Here is a 15,560-nt window from a genome sequence, read left to right on the forward strand (position 1 = left end):
ATTTGTTCCGATTCCGGAACGCCTTGGAACTTACATTGGGGTGGAAATCGAAATGGAATCTCCGAATTCATGTGCAATTTTGCATGCATATATCCAGAGCATTAAAATGCATCAAAATAATAGTTGAATAATCCATTTAAAAATCAATTTATTCTTCCTTTTTTTTTTTTTTTTTTGAATTTACTCTACCAAAAAAAAAAAGGTAGAAAACAACATTCTAATATATAAACAATAAAAAATAAAAATCCTCAAATTTCAGACATATCATAATTGAGCCAAACAACGCTCTGATTAATAATTTCTTCCCTATTTTCTAAGTTTCCAAATAATCAAAATAAATAAAACAAATTCATTTTTTTAGAATTAAAAAAAATAAAACAAGGTACAAGCAGGTGAAGCATAAAATAAAAAAGGTACAAGCTAATAAATTAACAAGGTGGTGGAAATTGAAGACCAGTATAGCCTAATTTGACATTAGCACAAGTGGAAGTAGTTTTTTGATTCCCATTTAGCTGCAGATTTATATTCTGAAGGTGTACATTTTGGCATGGCACTTGTGAGCTGCACACTATATTCACCGCTACCGGCGATATCGTCGTTCCTCGTATATTATCGTATATCACGTCGCTTATTCTCACTAGCGACGGCTGATATATCCCCAAAATTAAAATTCAAAAAAACCAAAATCAATTAGTTAATTTCAATTTTTTTTTACGAAAAAAAAAAAATTCAAATATCGAAAAAAAAAAGTGAAAACCTTGGTGGAATCGGAGCCGTAGTTTTGGTCGATGATAATCGGGTTCTTGACATTTTGCATGATGATATTCTTAAACAACATTCCGGCAGCTCTGCTTGGACCTGAAGCTGGATATGTTTTGATTCTAATCCCATTTGTTGTTCCAATTAATGTGCTGTTTTTCACTATTAGCCCTAATACATCCATTTCATTCGGTAGCTTTCCGAGACTTCCCACACTATAATTTATTTATTTCGATCACCAAAAACGAGAAAAAAAAAGAAGAAGAACGCATTAGATTGTCGTTAGGTCCGGATATTCGACGATTTTGAAATGAGGAAAATGTACTTTCAGTATTTCTCGATTACAATCCGAAATTTTGTGACCCCGGAACAAATATCTTTAATTCTGAATTCCAAAAATTCCGATTTTCTGATTTTCTGATTTTCTCGATTTCTAGATTCCGATTTTCGATATGATTTTAATAACTTCCGAAAATAACTCAAAATTTTCCGAATATTTGTTTCCCGAAAATTATACTTATTATATCCTCATTATTATTATTATTATTATGTATTTTTATACTTTAGGTCATGACTAAAAAAATGTTTTTTTTTAATTCCACCGTTTTCGATCCGAAAATTCCCGATTTTTGGAAAATGGTTTTATTTTTTTTAATTCCAATTTCCGATTTTTCCGAATTATTCAGAATAAAATTAGAATTAGTTTTTCACTTCCGGAATTAAAGAAAAAGGATTTTTTTGGAAAGTGCTGATTCAAATCCGATCGGTCTGATTTTTACCTGTGATTTCACTCATTATTTTCCGGAAGAAAAAAATAATAATAATAGTAAAATAATTACCTAATACCATGACCAGGGCCGCAGGTAATCTGGTTGATGGTGACATTAGTGGAACCTTGTCCGATGGAGACACAATCGTCGCCGGTTCGTATGTGAGTCCTCGAAACTTTGACCGTGTTTGACTTGCTAATATGCATTCCGTCGGTGTTCGGCGAGTTTTCCGCGGCGGTGATTGTGAGGCTGTGCAGTCTAATCAGGTAGCTCTGAGTTATGTGCATGTGGAATCCCATGCTGTTTATGAAATTTATCGACTTGATTTTCGCGTTTCTCGTTTTCGTTATGTATAAACTCTGTCACACGAACAAAGAAGAAAAAAAATATATATCGATTATATTTTCGTGTGTATAATATAATGTATTCAATTACATTTTTTACACTCCAGTTGAAAATTGAATGAAAATTTGATATTTTGTCTGAAATCGGATGGATCAGACCGGATTTTAGGGTGAAATCGGAACTTTTGAAATTTGGGATGATAAATTAAATATTTTTCCAAAGTTTAGAAATATTCAGATTAGAATCGGCGGAATTCGAATATTCCATTCGGATATTCCACCCCTAGATATGAAATGAAATTCGGTCCGAGCTCTAAGATACGTATAAAATAAAAAATTCAAGCTATTTGAGCTCAATTGCTATTTAGTTCGATTTGACTTATTTGTGTTCAGCTCGACTCGATTCGTTTACACACGCGTAAACAGTACTTACAGCGGGCAAATGCAAACAATCGGGATTGGTCTTGCAATCATTGTAGGGCCACACGGCCTGGCCTTGACCGTCGATGGTACCTCCACCGGTGAGAATAACACCGTTGATCGTATCGAGCGAAAGCCAACCCTTATCGGGATAAGCGGAAATATCGGAAACGGCTTGTAATGTACCTTGAAGAAAAATAGTTATTGGAGTTGGGCTTTTGCATGGGCCTTGGAATATCATCTCAGATAGCTTGTAAACTCCAGGTGGAATTAAAAGCCTTGCATTTCCATTGAAATTACAAGCTGCAGTCCATGCCTTCATAAATGCCTAAAAAATAAGAAAAAAATAAAAAAAATATTTGAATTTATAGAAAGAAAAAAATCAAGAAAATTAAATGGGAGTGTGACATATTTAAAATCAATTAATAACCTGGGTGCTTTCGTCTTGCTTGCCCGGTTTTGCACCGTAACTCATGACGTTAAAAGTGGTCACGGGTGCACGGATCGGTGCTGCATTGCAAAAACCGAGAGACGAAAAGGCAAAGAAAGTGAGGAGCGCGAATGAGATGGCTTTGATCGCCATCCTTGATTTTTTTTTTTTATAATTTTTTTTTTGTTTTTTTTTTTTTTAATTTTATTTGGTGCTCCTAACCCTTGATAATGTTTGTTTAAACTTAAGGGCAAGGAGCTCTCACTCTCTTTGCATTAATCTTTTGATATTTTTGGGCTCTTTGTTAGCAAGGAACAAAATTAGGGTTGTTGGATATCATTGGACAATGTTGATTAACTGTTTTTAGGTTATTAATTAGTTGCCACATAAAATATAAATTAAATAAAAAAACAATTTGATTTTGTAGCTATTTCCATGGAGGAACAAACATTTCCCACAACACTTTCCTAAAACCTCTCTCTTTCATTCATCATGGTACAATAATATTACAAAAAAAAAAAAAAAAATCCATTTTCTTGAAAACACATGATTATTATGAATATAATAATTAAATAAACCAGTTCTTTATTTTCGGATCGTTGTCCGACGGGACGAAAAAAGGATCAAGATTACAAAATTTAAAAGTAAAGTTTTATTATATCCACTACATTATATAAGTTTCATACATATATAGAGCTACAAAGTAAAACCACACATACATATAGATTAGCTACAACATAAGTATATAGCATATGTGTAGTAATTAAGACAAGATCGTCGGTTATATTTAATTTTTTCTTCGACCGGTTATTATTACCACCCCGCCGTATCTTTTTGCAGCTTGGTTGCAGTCGATAGTCTTTGGAGTAGGAAAGCTCCTCTCGGCAGGTTGACGCTCCGCGCCCCTTCTTGTTTTCGCGTAGTAGAATTGCTCGATGAAACCGAAAACATCCTTGCCCGTCTTAACAAGGTTTTCTTGATTCACCATTTCGTCGAATATATATATAATTATTACACAACTATGTATTTGCAAGTGTGTCTAATGTGTGTGTGTGTGTGTGTTATAACCAAAGGGGTGTATGTATGTATATATATATAGAGAGTGTTGGGAAAGTTCTTGGAATATAATCACACTTTTTACTTAGCTTCATATTTTGCCATATTCTTAGTGTAGAAGTATATAAGTAGTACTATTTCATTCCAAATATGAATTTCTCTTTTTGTGGGGATTAAGGCAAGGATCAATGATTTTTCTAATTTTTTTTAATTAATTAACTTTAATTTACTTTAATTAGGTATGCTTTTATTATTCCTGATTACTTGTTAATTAATAATATTATCAAGAATTGGAATAATGATGGTGTTAATCAGGTGAGTATAACCAAATATTTGGTTTAAGCCAAATAAGAATCAGATCTTTACAGATATTTATTTACCAAATAATTGGGACTCAAAAAGATTGGCCGGTGGAACAAGTAGTCTCGGGATAACCATAAAAGGCAATAATGGAATTTTTTTATTAAAAAAATAAAGAAAATATAAATAAAAAGTAGACCTAACTGCATATAATATTGGAAGATGCATAGAAATCATTATATTTTAGGTGAAATTACGGCCGATGTCGAAGGTAAGGTCAAATTACGAAAAAACCCTCATGTTTAGGTAGTTACAATCCCTTAACTATGAATTTTCTAGTTACATTTCCACCCTTATCGTTTCTAATCCAATATAATTTTCTAGATTTCGTGGAATGTTCTCTAGTTTGCACTCGTTTTGTGTAAAAAAACAGTTTATGATGCACCACAATCTGATATTTACAAAGCAAGAGACATATCTTATGATCATCTTGTTACAAAATGTGGAGCTCGAATGGTGTGAAACGAGCACAAATTGAAAAATATTCCACTAAGAATATTCATAGTTGATGGTGTGATTGTAATTACCTAAACATGAATGGGTTTTCATAACTTGATCTTACCCATGGGCGGACCTAGGGGGTTTTTGGCGGGGAGTGAAAATATGGATGTGAACTAATTAAGAGAAGGAAAAAAATATTTTTTTATGGGCTAAAATGTACAAAATTTAAATTCTGAGAGTACAAAGTCTATAAATTAATATATAAATACCAAAATAAAATAAAATAAATAACAGAAAATTGCTAAAAAATATTTTTTGCAAGGGCGGGAGCTCCCCAAGACTACACATGGGTCCGCCGTTAATCTGATCTCTCGAGGTAGCCGTAATTTACCCTATATTTTTTCAGACGGTCACAGAGTTTCAAACTCGTAATCTAGACTTAAAAGCTGTAAATGCATGCATTATCTATATATGGCAATATATATATTCTTTGGAAAAAGAATTATCAAATGGTGATCAGTGATATTTAATTTGAAGAATAATAATATATATATAATGTCTGTATTTTTCGATAGAATATAATAATAAGAATATTAATGAAAAAGTTAAGGATGTTTACTTTCAATAATTTTTTTCCATCACTTATTTCAGCTTTTTGGGTGATTGTGATTATTTGTAGCTATATTTGGAAGGTTTATTCATTTATTCCAATCTAATTAATTGACCGCCCATTGTTTTGATAATATATTGCTTAGTTGTATACTTAATTCATCTGGTGTTATTTGTTAAGCAGACCAGATACATTTACATGTCTTTATTAGCTAGAAATATCAGAATTAATTCTTGGCTATTAATCTCTGCAATCTCTAAATTTTTCCCAAAAAAATAAAAAAAATCTTTGGAGTTTGAGACAGCTCATATGGTTATTAATTAATTTCATTAATTGACGATGCATGTTTAGTTGCCATAAATAATTAAATAATTGGATTTTATTTAATATTTGAGTCGATCACGATCTTTTTAAGTTATGTTCGTTAAAAATTGCGGAATATTTAGGACTTATATAGGTGTATCGAAATTATAACGATGTTGTGAATTGCGATGATGGTGAAAAGTTAGAATTACTCGAGGTTTGATCCTAATTAGTAACGATGTTGTAAATTGTAATCTTCTTATATACCTTGTTGTGAATTAATCGATCAATGATTCAAAATATTTTGAATAAGAACACAAAACGTACAACACCAGGAATTGAATGAACAAACGACTAAGACCAAGAAACACAATTCTATATAGTGGTTCGATCCAAAATGGATGTACGTGCATATATATCCACTCGAAAAAGCCACAACTTCAATTCACTATATATCACAGTCTTAGAGAGCACAATTTACAATACAAGGATTATACAGTGACGATTGTTGGTCGAAAACCTACACGCAAGTGCACGTATCGTACAAGTAATAAAGTGGACAATTAAGTCCGGATATCGATCCCACAGAGAATATTTAATTATTTAATCCTAGACGCTAAATCCTACCAATTGTTATCAAGCCCACCCTACACAGTCGAATTTGGAGAGAATTAACTAAATTAAACTAAAGCAATTAAAAAGACAAAAACAAGAAAGCAATTAAAACGAAGATTTAATCAAAGTAAACAAGCCTAGGATTTTATTCTTCCCCCTATGTGATTATTACTCCCCCAATTCCTTCAATTATGCAAGCAATTAACCCGGATTATTAACCTGAGATGCTAATTTAATCATAACCCGCTTCCGCGTGTATTACGATTCTAATACTCTAGATTCAATTACTATATTCCTATGCAATTAATTCTAGAACACAGCATTAAACACAAATCTCAATAATGGCTACCTAAGAGATTAACTATATTCCTATGTTAATACCACAAAGGCTCTTCTACCACAGTTCTAATTATTAACCCGATCTTCCGATTCATGCGATTAACAATAACATAAAAGCACATAAGTTGATCAAGTTCATGCACTTAATAAAACAAGTAGAAGAAATAATCCGGAATTAAAACTTGCATAAAATCATAGAATTGGGTTCATAAATCCCACATAGGGTTCCAAATAAAATCCTAGAATTAAGAAAATTAGCTACTCATGATTAAAGGAAAAACACAAATAAAATAAATCATAGACGATAAATCTATGCTTAGAGTCTTCGAATTCTTCGTCTTCGTTATTGGTTTGTTGCTCTCCAAATTGCGTAAAAAGATAATCCTAATTGTGTGCTTGGCTTGGTCTTATATAGGGTGAAGAACTTGGGGAAGAAGGCAGTTTCCTTGTACAATTAAAATTCCTTCACTGCGCTATTTCGCCCATCCGGACGGCCGTGTGAGATTTATGCCTAAAATCCGCACGGCCGCGCGGTCCTTGATTCTCCAGAATTCTGCTTTTTTCACTTTTGGCCCATATTTTCTCCAAAATTGCAGTTTTGACCCCATACTTTTCCAATTCTTCAATTTATACCTGAAATACAATAAATCAACTTTTTAAGCACCAATTATCGTTAAAACACACCAAAAGCTCAAATAAAAAGATACGATAAAGTGTAAAAATATACACTTAACACACCCCCAAACTTGAACTTTTGCTTGTCCTCAAGCAAAATCTACCAATAAGCAAATAACTCAACGATAACATCTCATCACATAGATCAATGATCAACTTCACGTTTTCAGAACTTGTAATTATAATGACAATTCCTTAGACATTCGCAAGCTCAAAATTCAACAACACTTAGTCACTCACCATTACCAAAAACCACAAATCATACAATTGCTTCAAGTATCCAATATTTGCAAGTTAAAAATAGAGAAAATTTATACTTACATGCATATGCTTGACTCCAAATACTCACCAAATTATTCTACTCTACTAATATCGAACATTAAGCTATTGGGATCATTGGGGCTTTGTGGCTTTCAATTGTTAGGCTCTTTGGTTTGAGGTAGGAAATATGGGTATGTGTGGCTATTCTTCTTGAATTTAGGTGATTACGCCAAAATTTGAAAGATAGGCGTTTGAAACAATAAATTCACCTCTACGGACTTTAGTAAACTCGATTCTCAAAAGTTCAAAAGTCTCCACTTTTGCTTTTGAGGCAATGGATCGAGTTTTCAAAAATAATTCAACAACTAGTCCTTATTTCTCCCTTCTAGTCTCTTCTTCTTCTCTTTTTCTCTTTTTCTTTTTTTTTTTTCTTTTTTTTTTTTTTTTTTTTTTTTTTTTTTTTTTTTTTTTCTTTTTTTTTTGTTTTTTTTTTTTTTTCGAAGAAGAAGAAGAAGGACCTTATAAAATTTTTCGACCGAACTCCAAGGGGTAATTTTTCAAGAATCTCCACCTATTCTACCTTACACATTGGCTAAACGAAAGAACACCTTTTCTCCGAGGCTCAAATCAAGGTTCTAAGGAATTTCGATAAAAAGGTCGGCTTGAAAGGCTCAAACGGTTCAAAGAAGGCCCAAATCATATCCCAAATCACTTACTATTCAATACTTCGTATCATAAATTTCATAAGGTGAGTCTTAAAACCGAACATAGCATGATCTAGCACAAATTAATTCCAAATTTAAAATACAAAACATTCAACAAAAGCAATGCACAAAATGTGATTCCTAGCAATAATTCGCTTCTAAGTCCCGTTGAATCGAAAGCTAAACAAACATCAAATCCTTATCATAAAACAAGCAATTTCATCATCAAACATTGATCATCTCTCATCATCATAAATCATCGATGCATTCGACTCAAGCAATATTTTTTTTTTTTCAAAGCAAATAATAAAAAACGGGAATAAATAAAACGATAACTAAAACAAAAGCATGCAACTAACAAAGAGAAAAAAAAAGTAAAACATAAATAGGGCGCACATAAAAGAAAACAATAGTTAACCACCCCCAAACTTAAAATTCACATTGCCCTCAATGTGATTCGCCCGGAGTTTAAGGATAGAAAACACCTGTTTAAGCGTCGGGACCATCGTCGGGTTGCTCACCAACTCCACCTTGCGCATGAGCGTCACCATCTTCTTCATCATCCGAAAGCTCGGGTACTGGCGCAAATCAACAACAAACCACCTTGATTACATATTATATGTGTGTAGTTGGTAAATTTTCGGTGAAATTTGTCAAAGAAAAGGGAAAATTTCGAAAAAGGAAGGCTAGGGTTCGAAGTGGGGGAGAGAGAGGATTTGAAATTATGGAAATTGTTTTTTTTTTTTTTTTTTTTTTTTTCGCACGGCCGTGCGAAATTTAGGTGAAAAATCCGCACGGCCGTGCCCTTTCTCAAAATTGGGCAGTACCCTCTTCAAGTTTCGCACGGCCGTGCGAGATTTAAGGGCAAAATCCGCACGGCCGTGCACTTTTGCGTTTTTGGGCAGTAGCCCCTTGAATTTTCGGACGGCCGTGTGAAATTTAAGGGCAAAATCCGCACGGCCGTCCCATTTCCGGATTTTGCACAGTAGCCTCCCGAAATCTCACACGGCCGTGTGAGATTCCTCCCTTTTTCTTGCACGGCCGTGTGAATAATTGCATTTAGGTCCCTGCAAAATAAAAACTTCTTATTAGTGCCCCTGAAACTTTTTTTTTTTTTTTTTTTTTTTTTTTTTTTTTTTTTTTTTTTTTTAGAAAAATAAAATAAAAACAAAACTAAAAATTTAAAATAACATAAAAAAAATAAAAACGAAAGCTCGGGTTGCCTCCCGAGAAGCGCTAAGTTTAAAGTCTTCAGCCGGACGTTGCTTCTTTAATTTCAAGCAAAAGTGACCGAAGTCACTTGGCAATCTTCACTCGCTCCCCAATACGGTTTGAGCCGGCTCCGTTTTACGTTGAACGTACGATATGAATCTCGCTCCTTTATTTTAACCACCTCGTGAGGAAGAATTTCTTGGACAATACACGGCCGCGACCATTTTGATTTGCGCTTCCTTGTAAATAACCAAAGACGGGATTTGCACAATAACACCAATTGTCCTTTGTGCAATTCCTCTTTGATTTTCTCCTTACGACCACAATAGCTTGACTCATCCTTCTCTCGTGACTTGCTCGAGCCTTTGGGTGGCAACATCTTCCTTGCATTCTCATCGTCGTTAAGACCTCGACTCGTATGACTTTCTCTCGGAGGAGTTGAAATTGAGTCCATGAAGTAAACTTGCTCCTTCCGATTCTTGTTTCCGCCATCATCTCCTGCACTCCAAGATTCTTTCCCATTGTCCAAGATCAAAACATCAAACTTTTCATTATTTGTAAAATCCATAAGCTCAATAGCAAAACAATCATTATTATCACATGGATTTTTATTAGTACTAAAAACATTGAATTTGATTGTTTGGTCATGCACAGTCATTGTAAGATCACCACTAGCACAATCAATTAGCGTCTTCGACGTGGCTAAAAACGGCCTCCCTACGATAAGAGGTATCTCCCTATCCTCATCTATATCAAGTATAACGAAATCAACAGGGAAGATAAATTTATTAACTTTCACTAGCACATTCTCTAAAATACCTTTTGGGTAAACTAAAGATCTATCGGCTAATTGAAGAGTTATAGCCGTCGGTTCAATTTCTCCTAACCCAAGATTTTTAAAAGTAGAATACGGCATAAGGTTAATGCTAGCGCCTAAATCAATGAGCGATCTAAAATTTTTACCTCCTATAGTACAAGGAATAGTAAACTTACCTGGATCGCCGAGTTTTTGTGGGAGAGGCCGAGTAAGAATTGCACTAATTTGCTCCGTGAGTTGGATCATCTCGTTCCCTTGCAATTTCTTACTTTTCTTCACGAGGTCCTTGAGGAACTTCACCCACTTTGGCATCTTTTGAAGTGCTTCAATGAAAGGAATATTTATTCGAATTTCCTTCAACTTGTCCAAAAATCTTTGATATTCGGCATCGAGCTTCTTCTTTATAAACTTTTGAGGATAAGGAATTGGAGGGACTTGTGAAGGCACCGTCGATGGGGGCTCGTCATGAGATGATTCTTTTTCTTCATTCTTTTTCGGCTTCTCGATTACCGTGCTTCTCTTCTCTTTTCGTGGGGCTTCCTCCAATTGCTTACCGTTCTTCAAGGTGACTGCTTGGCATGTCTCGACCTCGATCTTTTTCGCTAGCAATCTTTGTGGATATGGGATTGGCTCGACCCATTCGGCTACAGTGACTTGCGGCTTGATTTGCATTTCTTCCCTTTTTCCGCTCTTGACATCGATAGCTTGGCACGTCTCGAACTTTTGATTTCGAGGATCTTCCGTATTCGATGGCAATGCTCCCGGCGGGCGGTTCTCTTGCTTCAAGGCTAATTGAGCGAGTTGATTCTCCAAATTTCGCAACGAGGCTTGGGTAGCGGTCATGAATTGGGCCAATATCTCATCCGTGTTTGATTTTTGGGCCGGTGGATTGTTGCCTTGATAGCTTTGTTGAGGAGGGGCTTGATTTTGGAATTGACCTTGAGGTCTTTGATATCCTTGGCCTTGTTGATTTCCTCCATATTGCCCTTGTGATCTCCACCCTTGATTTTGGAATTGGCGAGGCGCGTTGTTGACGTAGTTGAGCGACTCCACATCTTGTTGGCATTGGAGTGTGTAATGATTTCCCCCGCAAATTTCACAACATGGAGATTCGATTGCTTTGACTTGTTGTGGTGGACTTGCTTTGATGTGCTGCAGAAGGAGTTGATTTTGTTGAGCAATTTGGGTCACTTGAGCTTGAAGGGCCGTAATTGCATCTAACTCCAACACTCCGGGAATTTTCTTGGCTCCACTAACCGTCCTCTCACTTGACTTGGCAAACCGATTTTGAGCAATTTGATCCAACATGATAAATGCATCCGGTATCGATTGACTCATAAAATTCCCCCCGGTTGATGCATCTAAGACCGTTCGTGCATTCTCGTTAATCCCTTGGTAGAAGATGTGGATTTGCCGCCATTGTTCGACTCCATGTGTTGGACACTGCCGCAAAAGAGTTTTAAATCTCTCCCATGCCTCGTATAATTGCTCGCCTTGCTCTTGGACAAAATTGTGAATTTCTCGTCGGATTCTCTCGTCCTTCTCGGGTGAGCTATAGACTTTCATGAAAAGATTTAGGAGTTGAGGCCACGACGAGATAGAGTGGGGGGCTTGGGACATCAACCACTGGCGAGCTCTTCCTTGTAGGGAGTGCTTGAAGAGAATTAATTGAAGCGCCTCTTGGGAAACGCCGTTTTGACGGTGGGAATTACAGGTATCTAGAAAATTGACAATGTGAAGATGGGGATCTTCACCTGCCAACCCACTAAATAGCCCGTTATTTTGGAGCATCGTCAAAAGGCCTTGCTTGATCTCAAAATTATGCGCCTCAATAGGTGGATATTGGATGCTTGGGCGGAATCCGTCATGAGTCGGGATTATGTAGTCTTGAAGTGCCCGTGGACGAACTGCAGGCTGTGCTGGAAGTTGAGGGGGAGGGTCTTGGATTTGGTTTCCGTTGGCATTGAGTAAATTACCCGGTGCCCTGCGTTCTTCGTCCTCCATTATATTGTTCGCGCGTTGAAGTCTCCTAGCGGCTCGAAAAGTGCGTTCGATTTCGGGATCAAACGGTTCTCTAGCAAGATCGAGTCTCCTAGGCATACACCGTACCTAAAACAAAAATAAAATAAAACAAAAATTAAATGGGTGAATCGTGAAAATTGTTCAAATCTAGAGCTAGAATAAAATAAATAATTAAAATATTCCCCGGCAACGGCGCCAAAAACTTGTTGGTCGAAAACCTACACGCAAGTGCACGTATCGTACAAGTAATAAAGTGGACAATTAAGTCCGGATATCGATCCCACAGAGAATATTTAATTATTTAATCCTAGACGCTAAATCCTACCAATTGTTATCAAGCCCACCCTACACAGTCGAATTTGGAGAGAATTAACTAAATTAAACTAAAGCAATTAAAAAGACAAAAACAAGAAAGCAATTAAAACGAAGATTTAATCAAAGTAAACAAGCCTAGGATTTTATTCTTCCCCCTATGTGATTATTACTCCCCCAATTCCTTCAATTATGCAAGCAATTAACCCGGATTATTAACCTGAGATGCTAATTTAATCATAACCCGCTTCCGCGTGTATTACGATTCTAATACTCTAGATTCAATTACTATATTCCTATGCAATTAATTCTAGAACACAGCATTAAACACAAATCTCAATAATGGCTACCTAAGAGATTAACTATATTCCTATGTTAATACCACAAAGGCTCTTCTACCACAGTTCTAATTATTAACCCGATCTTCCGATTCATGCGATTAACAATAACATAAAAGCACATAAGTTGATCAAGTTCATGCACTTAATAAAACAAGTAGAAGAAATAATCCGGAATTAAAACTTGCATAAAATCATAGAATTGGGTTCATAAATCCCACATAGGGTTCCAAATAAAATCCTAGAATTAAGAAAATTAGCTACTCATGATTAAAGGAAAAACACAAATAAAATAAATCATAGACGATAAATCTATGCTTAGAGTCTTCGAATTCTTCGTCTTCGTTATTGGTTTGTTGCTCTCCAAATTGCGTAAAAAGATAATCCTAATTGTGTGCTTGGCTTGGTCTTATATAGGGTGAAGAACTTGGGGAAGAAGGCAGTTTCCTTGTACAATTAAAATTCCTTCACTGCGCTATTTCGCCCATCCGGACGGCCGTGTGAGATTTATGCCTAAAATCCGCACGGCCGCGCGGTCCTTGATTCTCCAGAATTCTGCTTTTTTCACTTTTGGCCCATATTTTCTCCAAAATTGCAGTTTTGACCCCATACTTTTCCAATTCTTCAATTTATACCTGAAATACAATAAATCAACTTTTTAAGCACCAATTATCGTTAAAACACACCAAAAGCTCAAATAAAAAGATACGATAAAGTGTAAAAATATACACTTAACAACGATCTTATGAAGCTTTGATGATCACTCATTCCGTCTAAGATTCTCAAAACAATTAAAAAAATCTCACTCATTTCATCTTAGATTCTTAATGCTAGCGCGTATGCGTATTGTATTTTCGTTTAATCCTCTCAGAAGGTGTCTAACGTGGGGCTTTATATGTTCCAGCTCCACATGTCATGCACGTGAGACGGTTTTTCAGCTCAGAATGCAACACAAGAGGAACTGGTCCTCTCAGTTAGTTGTAACTGCATGTGCTGGGCTCATCTCTAATCCGCATGCAGCAATATCAGAGCCGGTCCTAAGGGGAAGTCAGAGGTAAAATTAAACAAAAAAAGCCTAATATATGTCTAGATACATTTTTTTAATAAAAAATAATATTGCAACATAAAATTTATAAGATAGGGAGGGGCCTTGATATTTAATCTCGCCTAAGGCCCCGAAAACCCTAGGGCCGGCTCTGTGCAGTATATAATTCTCTCCAATACAATGCAGTGTTGCTCTCTCTCGATCTCTCTCGATCGCTTCCTTGATTGTGTGAAGATGAATCTAAACCATTCATTTCATGCATAATTACAAATAAACAACATGTAGAAGCTGGGTTGACCCATTGACCCATGATTGATCCTTTTATTCTTTGATTCCCTAATCGAGCTTCGATTGTTTGTACGTAGAACATAAATATTCTTTATTATCCAACACAACAACAATATAATCTAGTACTAGAAAAAATTAAAAAAAAAAAAAAAAAACCAACCCCAATTAAGTTTGCTTTTATTCGTCTAGAAATTTGAATATATGAAATAAAGTTTCTTGGATATGTATATATGATGTGCAAAATCTCGAATCTGGAAAGTAAATGCTAATAAGGTATAACTTATGTGGAAAAATAATAATTATCATCTAGAAAATCAAGAATATGCACATATATAATATTATAAAATTAAGGGTAAATTACAATCACCTCTGAAGTATGGTCAAATTACGAAAACGCTCCTCATGTTTGGATAATTACATCCACCCCTCAACTATAAACATTCTTACACGTCCACTCTTGCGGTTTCAAATTTAGTGGAATCTTCTAGATTATATGGAATATTATTCTCAATTTTGGACCCGTTTTATCCCATTCGAGCTCCACATTTTGAAGCTGGATATATCATAAGATGTGTTTTTTGTCTTGTATATATCAGATTGTAGTGCATCACAAACTGTATTTTTGCACAAAACGAGTACAAACTAGAGATCAGAACATTCCACGGAATGTAGATGATCATGTTGAATTTGACACTATAAGGATGGAGATGTAAGAAGATTCATAGTTGAAGGGTCGATGTAATTATCAAAACATAAGAGTCTTTTTTTTTATTTGATCATACCTCAGGAGTTGGTTGTAATTTACCCTAAAATTAAATCCTAATTTTTTACCCCTTGTACACTTGTGTAAGAATAACATATATATGGTAGCAAGTTGGCAAAAAACAAAAAAAAAGCTACATTTTTAACTTTGAAGATTCAGTCAAATTTAATTATTTTTGCCAGTTATTAGGCAGAATTTGTTAAGTTGGAACCGAAAGTAAGTATTGATCATGTTGAATATTTATGATCTACAGAATTTATTCTATCTGTTTTATGTTTTTTAGCAGTTGGTTCTAAAATGTCCATTTCGATCGGTTCGAAAAGAACCGAGATTTTCCAACTACGGATCGGAAGATTCGGAGTTTATTACAATTGAATGACAAGAAGAAGTGATCATGTTTTTTTTATATATTCCCACATATCATAATGAAATATTTTCCTGCAAGCAGTCAAATTGTGTGTGTGTGTGTGTGTGTGTGTGTGTAATTTTGCTTTTGGGTTATGGATAAGTGGGCATGCATGCAGAAAGGCATATAACTTTCAGATAAGACTAGCTACTGTAAATTGTTTGATTCTGGTCCTATATATATATTCTTTTGATATAATAAATTAAACCATTAATATATACATAATTTATTATTATTATTTCTTTATTTATTTTATTTAATTGGCCAAAA

The 15,560-nt window shown here is 35.1% G+C and overlaps 1 protein-coding gene across 1 annotated transcript; it reads right to left on the reverse strand.

The window, feature by feature from the left end:
• Positions 1-203: 203 nt before the first annotated feature.
• Positions 204-3,280, reverse strand: LOC105949740 (Pectin lyase-like superfamily protein). The gene is made up of 5 exons (XM_088820511.1): positions 2,724-3,280; positions 2,307-2,621; positions 1,599-1,888; positions 758-974; positions 204-647 (listed from the first exon to the last, which is right to left on the reverse strand). Exons 1-5 carry the CDS (start codon positions 2,874-2,876, stop codon positions 429-431), a joined length of 1,194 nt encoding a protein of 397 aa, XP_088676637.1. The 5' UTR covers positions 2,877-3,280; the 3' UTR covers positions 204-428.
• Between the last annotated feature and the right edge of the window lie 12,280 nt (positions 3,281-15,560).

This window comes from Erythranthe guttata, chromosome 7 (genome assembly GCF_056151865.1).
Source record: "Erythranthe guttata isolate IM_541 chromosome 7, IM_541, whole genome shotgun sequence".
In the NCBI taxonomy this organism is placed as follows: Eukaryota; Viridiplantae; Streptophyta; class Magnoliopsida; order Lamiales; family Phrymaceae; genus Erythranthe; species Erythranthe guttata.

Coding starts and splice junctions, on each gene's coding strand:
- LOC105949740 (XM_088820511.1), bottom strand. CDS start 2,876: ATGGCGATCAAAGCCATCTCATTCGCGCTCCTCACTTTCTTTGCCTTT. Junction 1,889..2,306: donor ATTGTTTGCATTTGCCCGCT/GTAAGTACTGTT, acceptor TTCGTGTGACAG/AGTTTATACATAACGAAAAC. Junction 975..1,598: donor GGCCCTGGTCATGGTATTAG/GTAATTATTTTA, acceptor AATAAATTATAG/TGTGGGAAGTCTCGGAAAGC.